Raw genomic sequence first — 11650 nt, 5'->3', positions numbered from 1 at the left:
TTTTAACATAACGCTGATAGTTCATGTTTGTCTCACTTCTATGGTAGTGGCCGTAATTGGCTACCAAATTATATCCGCGGATAACCTTATGGATAAATTACGATATTTCCTACACCTAATGGGATGGATTGGGATGTTGTTCATAACATGTTTCTATGGGCAGATGATATTAGATGAGGTAAGTGTAGGTACATCGGTATTTTTTGTACGCCACAACATTGCTAGAAATATTTTTCAGTACATATCTAGTTTGTTGCTAAATAATAATCCATGAGAATCAGAGGAACAGTATTCTAATGGGATATTATTTTGTTTAGTTTTAGAATTTTTTACTGGGATTTGATTTTATTGTATTTAATAGTGACACATAGACAGTAATTTACATTTTTTTTTTCAGAGTATTACAATTGCTGACGCTGCCTATCAAAGCGAATGGTACAATGGTCCAGAACATTTTAAAAAAATGATATGCTTGATCATCGTACGTTCTCAAAGACCTCTGCTACTGAGGGTAGCTTCTATAGGCGTAGTTTCTTTGGAGACATTTGTATCGGTAAAAAATTTGATTATAGTTGGTATAAGCTGGTGCATCAGATGTTTTTTCGAAAACTGTCATAAAATGTTAACATTATAATTATGTTTCCTAAGCCATAAAAAAGGAACTTTAGTTAACTGCAACACAAACCAGAACAAAATAGTATTATATAATAGGTGCAGAAAAGTGCTAATTTCGCACGAGTTTGAAAAACGACCCGTAAATCTTCCACCTAAATTTTCCGTAAATGACACAACATTAGATGCTGAATTTGAGATGGGATTTTTCTAATATTATTTTGTTCTACAGGTTCGGAAAGTACCGATGGTCCATCTGCCGTTACGTGAGAGCGATAGAGTAAGACATAGAAATCCATGCGATAGAGAAGGATGGCTATAATGAAGGCGTCTCATAGTCACCGCCCGTTTCGCCCTTCCACAAATAAGGTCCACTTCTTATTTGTGGAAGGGCGAAATAGGCGGTGACTATTAGACGCCTTCATTATAGCTATCTTTCTCCATCGCACGGATTTCTATGACTTACTTTATCGCTCTCACATAACGGCAGATGGACCATCGGTACTTTCCGACCCTGTATATGTTCCACTGCAGTATTTTGAATATCAGAATAATTGCTGTCCATTTTTGCATGTATTAATATGACGTGAACTGACATTTAAGTTCCGAAAACATGTGCCGTGCGCCCGGCTACTATGTGAATTGAGGATGATTGAAACGAACGCTTTGTGTATACAGGGTGATTCACGAATAATGTCCAAAAATGAGATCTCGTATTCTTTGGTAAATTTTGAGGGGAGTCTTTACTATAAAGTTTTTATCTAGGACTCTTCGTTAAAAAGATACAGGGTGTTAAACTTCAAAAACTATTTTTAATTTTTTTAAATAATTTAAAAACTAGCAAGTTTTGAAATTTGAATTTGAAGTAATTTGAAATTGGACACATATATTTATGTAAATATTGTCCAAATTCTGAGGGCTTTTCCTACAATTTATATGCTCCAGTGGCGGAGATACAGGGTATCGGTAGCATATTTTTCTAAATAAAATATTACGCCACTACTTTACGGTAACAACCATGATATTTTCGGATTCATCTTTCAATTTTCTACAAATTACTACTCTCTCAATGGCGTACAATTTTATTTAGAAAAATATGCCACCAATACCCTGTATCTCCGCCACTGGAGCATGTAAATTTTAGGAAAAGCCTTCAGATTTTGGACAATGTTTCCTTAAATATATGTGCCCAGTTTCAAATTATTTCACTTACTAGTTTTTAAATTATTTATAAAAATTAAAAATATTTTTTGAAGTTTAACACCCTGTATCTTTTTAATGAATCGTCCTAGATAAAAACTTTATAGGAAAGACGCCCCTTAAAATTCATCAAAGAATAAAAGGTTTCATTTTTGATCATCTTTTGTGAATCACCCTGTATAGGTATTTAAAACAATTGATGCATAAAACTGTGCATAAAAAAAGTATTTGCAGCACGCTTATGTCACTTTTTCATCGTGTTGTGAGTTTTGTGAAAAATTATATGTTTGGATACAAAAACTAGCGCGGAATAGCATATATTTGATAGAAAAAAGTCTCTTGTCTTTTTCATACAACTTTTTAATTTAGTTTAGATAAATATATTATAAATAGATAAACTAATACGTTCTCAAACAGAATAACGTGAATTAGATACATTCATTAATTTAAATTGCTCATTAGGAGCCTCTTTTATAAATTTTTCGATTTCTACTTTCGTCAAAATATTAGACTTCTTTGGATGGTCCAACCAATTTGCTTTTTAGCTCTGGTAGCCTACTAGTAGCCTCACTACCCGTCTTGATAATCGTTTCATACTTTTATTGTTTTCTTTAATATTCAATAAACTTGTTAATATAGAGTAGTAAATAAAACTATTTTCATTGTAGGTGATAAAGACGGCATACTCTTATTTCGCATTGCTGCTCACTATTGCAAAATAAAATCTAACACCGAATACATAGAGGACAAAAAAATCAACACTATCACCAACACACAGTAAGTTTATTAAATCGAAAATAATATATGTAGGTAGTGTCACATACAAACTTGTTAAAGGTAATAATAAATGATGATAAGGTTATGTTTAATTATTCTTAAATCCAAGGTCACTAAGTGATGCTAACTAATCACCTTGAAAATGAAAAAATAACTCAACTACTTCTCCGAATGTAAAATTTCCTGCTCTTTCGGGCTCAAAAACTGTATTACCATCAAAAAACAAAAATTGACATTCAAATAAACTTCAGCAAACGGACACTAGATTGGGATTGAGCGACCCCAAAAACATATGAATATGGTGGTCTAGTCATTTTATATTAATTAATTATTAAAGTTCTGGGCGCGAAACGTTTTAAACGAGTGCCACGATAATACGTGACGTCATTTAGTGCGATCGATAAGATAAATGACGTATGCACCTTTCTTTGGGTTAGGTTCCGTCTCGTTGACATGCCAAACAGTAGTGTCAACAAGCAGGTTATGTTTTCGGTCGCACTAAATGACGTCACAGTGCGTTCTTGATCATGTAACAAAATTTAAATTTTTACATACATTTACTGTAATTAATTTGAAGCATCAAGGAAATTAATTTTTGTATCACTATTGTTGTCGGTTATAAATTAATTCTAAAAGAAAATAAATTTTCATGCAACTTGCCTGTTATACAGAAAAATAAGGTCCATTTTGGCCAGGGAAGGCGTATTTGAATAACATGCAGGTATATGACCGATATTCAGGAATTTGTAGGAGGATGAATTCGTCCGGTATTTTTCCCTCGCGCTGCGTAATATTTTCAGTGTTCGGGATGTAAAAAGGTCTATAAAACAACAAAATAACCGATGAAGTGATAACGTAGAAACGCCAAGTGCCTCGTGTATATTCTACGGCGGCTATTTCGTCGGAAGAGAAACGTACCTGGTGAAAATAAGAAATAAGGTTTTAGAATATTGTTACTCCGAAACTATACTTTTCCGATATGTATTTTAGAAATTATCAGTTGTACTTCGGGTAAGTTAATTTTATTGCAGAAAGCGTAATGTGAATTTCAGATTAGTCACATGTGTCTCAGAAAGCGACAATTTCATTTTAGTCCAGTCGAATTAGATCATAAACGCTGAAAACTCAAAAAAATTATTAGTAAACGTTTTATTACACTTTATGAAGGTGAAGGGTATGTAGATATGTATACAATAGATTTAAATCTAGAAGACCATACTTTATTACCTCTAGAATACCTCAAGGTTCTAATCTGGGTCCTCTTATCTTTTCCAGTTTTATTAACGACATTACCATATTTCTCAGTTACCATAAATTATTATATACAGACGACTCGAACGTTTTTTCTTCTGTGTCAGCTGTTGATGGTTAGGTTCATTTTCAGGTTCAGTTAAATACAGTAGTGGAATGGTGCGATTTAAACCGTTTAAGTTTAAGTATACCTAAATGCAAAATTGTCCCATTCACGCGCTTAATGAATCCCATTCCATTTGACACAGACTGACACTTTAAATGATTTAGGTGTCTACTTTAACAGTAAATTCACTTTATCAAATAGCATTCACAATTTAATTTCTTCAAGTTTGAAGACATTAGTGTTTGTGATAAGGTCGCAACTTTCCTAATAAAAATGGTGTTCAGCATTGACTGAACCTTGATTCTAAAATGTATCGGGTTGTCACAACCTCATAAACCCAAAGGCCCCATAACCCTATGATACTAAGAATGCAGTGAACAGGATGAAGGATTCTAAATACGTTCACTGCATCTCCAGTTCCATAAGGTATCAGGCTATGGGGTTCTTCGGTTTACAAGATAATGCTGACTTCTAATAAAGGATTACAGGATTAGAGGGTTACTTGATCCTTGGTTCCAAGGTTAGTCAACCATACGTATTGTGGTAATTTGAATTCATTCGTCCTGTTCACTCAATTCCCAGTTTTATAGGGTTGTGGGTTATTGGGATCATGATGTTATGGTGGCTTTTGTTAAAGGACAATAGGGTTACTGAGTTCTCCATTCTAAGCTTTTGAAACCCATCAAGATCGTCATTGGAAAGGAGTCTACTCATGTTCTCAGGTTGGTGGTATTCTGATGTTATGGGGGTTAAGGTTAGAGGACTTCAATGTTATGGAACTTGTATGAAAGGTGCAAGAAATACTTAATTTTACTAGTTGTGATCGCGTGGTTTGGGGTTAAGTGAATATGGAGCTCTGGACTATCGAGACTCTTCCAGATATACAATTTACAAAAAATCCTAACGTGGAGGACCAAAGCAAAGGTCAAATTCAGTCTTAGTGAATGAAAATATGTAAGAATGCCGTGGTTTGCTTTACGGCAAGACAACTTTTCTTTGTGGGCCTGTATTATTATTTATGAAGAATGTGAACAATTTGAAATTAAAACTGATTAACCGTGAATCAAAATTATTAGCTGTATCTCTACTCTATGATTTGGTATTTTGCAACTGAAACAGAACAATTAATGAAATGATTTCAGTTGCTTTACTTAGAATTTTTCTGTAATTTTTAATGTTATCGTAAAAGTTTTTAAAGAATAACAAAGAAAATAAATCAGATAATTTCAAATAACTAATAAATTTTTATGTTTTTGGAATGAAGTTGAGAGGATACTATAACTTAAAATTATGGTTACTTTACATTTCATTGTTTTCTTAATGAAAGGATGCTTATTTGGTCTTTATTATACTTGCAGTTACTAATAATAGTATTCAAATGGAAGGAAATCTTATTAGGTATTATTTTTGTATAATATATCACCTCATTATTTAAAAGATGCAACAAACGTGAAACAACGCACTTTATTAATGTAATTTTGGAAATAAAATAAATGTTCTACAAAGAACGCTATTGTATGTAGATGGCCGAATTTCATTCGCGTCCAATTCTTCAAATTTTGCAAAATACCAAATCATAGAAATGCAGCTNAGACAACTTTTCTTTGTGGGCCTGTGTTATTATTTATAAAGAATGTAAACAAATTGAAATTAAAACTGATTAACCGTGAATCAAAATTATTAGCTGTATCTTTACTTGGTATTTTGCAACTGAAACAGAACAATTAATGAAATGATTTCAGTTGCTTTTCTTAGAATTTTTCTCTAATTTTTAGTGTTATCGTAAAAGTTTTTAAAGAATAACAAAGAAAATAAATCAGATAATTTCAAATAACTAATAAATTTTTATGGTATTTGGAATGAAGTTGAGAGGATACTATAACTTAAAAATATAGTTACTTTATATTTCATTGTTTTCTTAATGAAATGATGCTTATTTGCTCTTTATTATACTTGCAGTTACTAATAATAGTATTCCAATGGAAGGAAATATTATTAGGTATCATTTTTGTGTAAAAATACCCCCTCATTATTGAAAAGATGCAACAAACGTGGAACAACGCACTTTATTAATGTAATTATGAAAAGAACAAAAAAAATCAATGTTCTACAAAGAACGCTATTGTATGTAGATGGCCGTTTCATTCGCGTCCAATACTTCAAATTTTGCAAAATACCAAATCATAGAAAAGCAGCTACTACTGATTCATGGTGAATGTCCCATGGATATAAAATAAATTCAAATTATCTTTATTAGAATAATTATTCTGCATTTTTCTTGTCGAGAAAGTACTTGATACTTGAAGAATACTGAATGACAATACCAATATTTGCCTTTCAATGCACATTTGATGATATTTTAACGTAATATTCTTGAAAATGTAAGTAATCCGCAAATATCTGAAAAAATTGAAACTGTAATCCTTGCAATGCGATAAAGGATTACAGGATTAGAGGGTTACTTGATCCTTGGTTCCAAGGTTAGTCAACCATACGTATTGTGGTAATTTGAATTAATTCGTCCTGTTCACTCAATTCCCAGTTTTATAGGGTTGTGGGTTATTGGGATCATGATGTTATGGTGGCTTTTGTTAAAGGACAATAGGGTTACTGAGTTCTCCATTCTAAGCTTTTGAAACCCATCAAGATCGTCATTGGAAAGGAGTCTACTCATGTTCTCAGGTTGGTGGTATTCTGATGTTATGGGGGTTAAGGTTAGAGGACTTCAATGTTATGGAACTTGTATGAAAGGTGCAAGAAATACTTAATTTTACTAGTTGTGANCATCTATAACGACTTTTGACCTCCCTGTAGATGATTTTGGGGGATTTACAGAATCTTGTTCATTTTTTGTTTCCTTTAAAAGTCTGTAGATAGTCGATTTTCCAATCCCTGTCATTTTTGTTAGCATTAGTGTTACCCGATAATTACCTGAAACGAAATATTACCACGCCCATGGCCGGTTCTTATCTCGGTCTTTTATTACTCTCTTTCATTTCCAAACAGACTATAGAATAATTATGCCGCATTTTTCTTGTCGAAAAAATACTTAATACTTGTAGAATAATGAATGACAATATCAATATTTGCCTTTCTAAGTACATTTGATGATATTTTAACGTAATATTCTTGAAAATGTAAGTAATCCGCAAATATCTGAAAAAATTGAAACTGTAATCCTTGCAATGCGTATATCGGTGAAAAGAGAATTTGATTTTCTATAATACGATGCAGAAAAATACAGGGTGTTCCATTTGAATTTAAAAAGTTTTGTCGGTTTTAAGTTTTCGAAATGTAACGTGAAAAATGAGACACTTAGTATAATTTTCTTCAGGTAATTTTAATAGCGGAAGGTAGTGCATCTTATGTTCTTTGTGTATTCCGAAAAACAAGTGAAAGCTGCCAGAACGAAGAAAGATATAAGGAATTTTCGCATCTGTCAATTTTTTTGTAAAATGACGATTACATCGAAATCGGTTAGATTTAGATGCAAGGAAGGAAGAACATTTTTGACTTATTTTTAATTTATCTTGTCGATAATGCAATAATATAAGGTGTTCCATTTAAAATAACGAAGTTGACAGCTACTTCCGGTATAACCGGAAGTGCTACGTTGATGGCATTATTTTGAAGAGAACATATCTGATAACCCCCATGTTTTCTTCGGTTCCTCTGAAACGTTTAATAGACCACTTATCGTGAACAACCCTGTATAAATGTGAGTGTTAGCATATTTCCAGCTCTAAATTAATTTCAGAACCCTGTTTGTCTAAGGAATAAATTTTTACACCCAACTAATGCTTTGAAAAGCATTATAAGGGACTTCAAATGCTCCAACTAGGATATCCAGGACCAGTTTTGACAACAATTTACGTATATTTAGGTTTTATCTTTACTAAATCAATGTCAATGTGACCAATCGTAAAAAACAGTATTAAAAAACATAGGAATTTAAAAAAAATGTAACCTTTTCCCCCTCTAAGTATTCTAAGTACCGCAATAATGCACACGGAGCGTTTTGGCGAGCTGAGGACACGGAAACGCCCCTGAAGAACCATTAACTTTCGTCCGGCAAAAAGTTGCAGAAGGCGAGATTGAATTAAATTCTAATTCGGCAATTAACCAGTCTCGATAGGCGATTAGGAAACTACGTAGCAATGAGAATGCTCGTTCAGCGTACCCTTTCCAGTCGAATTCGGAAGGGAACCGTTTCCTAATAATCCCTGGGGGGTGCGTTGTAGTTCCACGGGCCGCACTTCTGTCACAATCGCCCGCTCGAAAGGTGACAGGAATTGCCGATAGTCTAGGACGGCCGAGGTCAAGCAATGCCCCTTGAAGGTTTGATTTAGAAGTTTAAGTGTTCACTTTGACGTGCTATTGCAACAAATGTGTTGAAAGTAACACTGTTTCCTGGATTTTCATAATTTCTTAATTAGAAAATATAGAAAATGTAAAAAAAATAATGGACGGACTTCGGGAGGAGATAGTACCAATCAAAATAAGAAAAGAAATTATTTTGAAGGAATGTATTTAAGAAAGAACTACAATTTTACCATAGTTTTCAAGTCGATTTTTAACAATTCTTGTTTTTATTGCGTAAGCAAACATTATTAGTATAAGTGTATTGACAATCGTCATAGTTGAAACGTTTCAGTGAAAATTTTTTGTTCCAGAAAATCGCACATTATAAAAATCGTCACTAACACTTAAACCCGTTGCACTCAAATCACGGGACACGAAAACTAAATAAGATATCAACAATCCGAGAACTTCTGGTTACAGAGGAGGTTATCCACAACGCAGTGCTGCCAACCGCGACTCACTAAATATGTTCATTAGCGCGCAATTCAAAAAGTTCGGTTAGTTTCTGAACAGAAATAAAACATTCAACTACAAGTTAATTGTTTGATAACTTTTGTTTATCCTTTTCGAATTAAGAAAATATACCAACATACAACTAAATATAGACCGCTACCTTTAATAAATAATTTGAAAAATAATTCTAGTTCTAGTTTTAGCGTTACCACAAATACGACGTTACCAAAAGTAAAATTGAATTATATTTCAATTAGTCCAGACGGTATCTGTTTCAAAATCTCCTTATTTGGGTGAATCGCATATCCACGGAGATTTTTGGTTTCTTGGCTTTCAAATATCACTAGAAATGAAAATTTTTCTATGCGCATAAAAAAAACGTGGGCTTAACTTTTGGCGGCACAAAAATTCGAAAAATATCATATTTTTCTTCCTATTTAATTATGTATCTTTTCAAGAGTTGATTTTAGGCGAAAATGGAGGATGGAAAAATGTTCGTAAATATTTTTTTTATAAAATATGACTAGTTACAATCGAATGAATCATGATTATTATTGTAAAAATCGAAAAAATTGCCAAAAATGGGGTTAAAAAACATTACTTACAGAATAATTTTGGGATCTTTANTACAAATTTTAATCATTCATCATTTTCATTTTCCTCTACGACAAAAACCTTTTCAAAAATATATTTACAATTTTACTAAATGCACGAGCATAAAAACTGAATAAATACAACAGCAAAAATATGGTGGTGGTTCACTTATACATAAAAATACCGAAGATGCAATCAACTGAAAGTTGCATTCATTCAACCATTTGATGTTCTCCTTTGGGAATATATTTTTATGTCTCACTGAAAATTTGCCTCAGTATTCTAAAAGTGAAATGTGAACGTTTTTAGGATGCTTGGGGATGGTGCAACAAGAAAGAAATGGTTACAGTTATTGGGATTCCAAGAAGTTATAAAAATATTATATATATTTATTATAAAAATACTGAGTAGCTGTTGAAATATATTGACTTAGGACTATAAAATATTTTATTTTGACCCATCCAAAATGTACGACATTGGAGATGTAATCGCACGCATCAGTTGGATGAAAATAAAGCCCTCTGATTTCCCCTTGTCTAGCTTCACCCAACATATGAGATAGACTATGACATGCATAGTTCCCTTTATTTAAATGTCTTTGATATCAACAATCCGAGAACTTCTGGTTACAGAGGAGGTTATACACAACGCAGTGCTGCCAACCGCGACTCACTAAATATGTTCATTAGCGCGCAATTCAAAAAGTTCGGTTAGTTTCTGAACATAAATAAAACATTCAACTACAAGTTAATTGTTTGATAACTTTTGTTTATCCTTTTTGAATTAAGAAAATATACCAACATACAACTAAATATAGATCGCTACCTTTAATAAATAATTTGAAAAATAATTCTAGTTCTAGTTTTAGCGTTACCACAAATACGACGTTACCAAAAGTAAAATTGAATTATATTTCAATTAGTCCAGACGGTATCTGTTTCAAAATCTCCTTATTTGGGTGAATCGCATATCCACGGAGATTTTTGGTTTCTTGGCTTTCAAATATCACTAGAAATGAAAATTTTTCTATGCGCATAAAAAAAACGTGGGCTTAACTTTTGGCGGCACAATATGTTAAAAAAATTGGAAAAATGTCATATTTTTCTTCCTATTTAATTATGTATCTTTTCAAGAGTTGATTTTAGGCGAAAATGGAAGAGGAAAAAAATGTTTGTAATTAAATTTTTTACAAAACATGACTAGTTACAAATCGAATGAATCATGATTATTATGGTAAAAATCGAAAAAATCGCAAAAATGGGGTTAAAAAACAATACTTTTTAGGGAATTTTTTTGGGGTATTTAAATTGGGTATAGGACCTTTATACTTGGCTCAAAAAAACTTCATGTTATGTAGAATTATCACACCAAATTTCATCAAAATCGGTTCGATAGATTTTGCATAATAATTTTGCAATCCAGATTTTGAAAAAAAATTTGCAAATTTTCAAAATTTTGCACAGCAAAAACCAAGGCCCTTAGATACTTGAAAATTTAATCACATATAGAAGGGCTCTCAAGCTTTCAAACTTTTTTTGAAAAATTCGAATCCGTCAATTAGGAGAGCTCTGGCGCTTGTTTAAACATTGGTCGAATTTTTGTACTTATAAACAATTAGAATAACTTTGTGAATATTCAATCAAATCAAATTTTTTAAAGCAAGTTTTAAAAGTTATTGGAAATACGCTTCATTAAAAAAAAAACAGATCGATTGGTCAATTAGTTACATAGTTATAGCCGATCAAAGTTAACCGTCATTTACACTAAATATACTGGGACATCCGGGCTAATTTTTCGAAAAATACCTTTGGTATTCCGAGTACTTACCAGGTCTAAGTTTGCAATACTTTTCTTCATTGGCAACCTACTTTAAAACGTGTTTAAAGTTATTTATGCAAGCGAGAAATTCAAGAAAATCGTACGGGTTGTGGTAGCGGCGCGCGACCGCTTCGGCCTGCTCGAAATTGAATCGGCGAGTTCAAAACCGCGGCGTGCTTAAATATTTTTAATATCTCACCTTCTGGAGGTCCGATTTTGATGATTTTTGTTTAAATCGAAAAAAAAACATTTAGCGTATTTTCGAATGCCTATCGTTAATAATTATTGGTCTTTCAACAGTCCGATAATTATTTATCTTTAAACCTCCTTTAATTATCAACTTTAATTTTTTCTTCTATCAAAGGTAAGTGCATAAACTTATACACTGTTTATCAAAGATCAAAAACAAATTTATTTAAATATTCTAAAATTGTTTAAACAACAATTATTTTCAAAATATGTCGAAAATTAGTAATT

The 11650-nt window shown here is 32.3% G+C and overlaps 1 protein-coding gene across 1 annotated transcript; it reads left to right on the top strand.

The window, feature by feature from the left end:
* Nucleotides 1-19: 19 nt before the first annotated feature.
* Nucleotides 20-2534, top strand: LOC108911141 (putative odorant receptor 92a). The gene is made up of 3 exons (XM_023454088.1): nucleotides 20-178; nucleotides 398-553; nucleotides 2481-2534. The coding sequence occupies exons 1-3, from the start codon at nucleotides 41-43 to the stop codon at nucleotides 2532-2534; spliced, it is 348 nt and encodes a 115-aa protein (XP_023309856.1). The 5' UTR covers nucleotides 20-40.
* The last annotated feature ends 9116 nt before the right edge of the window (nucleotides 2535-11650 follow it).

This window comes from Anoplophora glabripennis, unplaced genomic scaffold (genome assembly GCF_000390285.2).
Source record: "Anoplophora glabripennis isolate ALB-LARVAE unplaced genomic scaffold, Agla_2.0 scaffold239, whole genome shotgun sequence".
Taxonomy (NCBI): domain Eukaryota; kingdom Metazoa; phylum Arthropoda; class Insecta; order Coleoptera; family Cerambycidae; genus Anoplophora; species Anoplophora glabripennis.
Note: the sequence above shows the minus strand (reverse complement) of the source record. Positions and strands in the feature narration are given on the sequence as shown.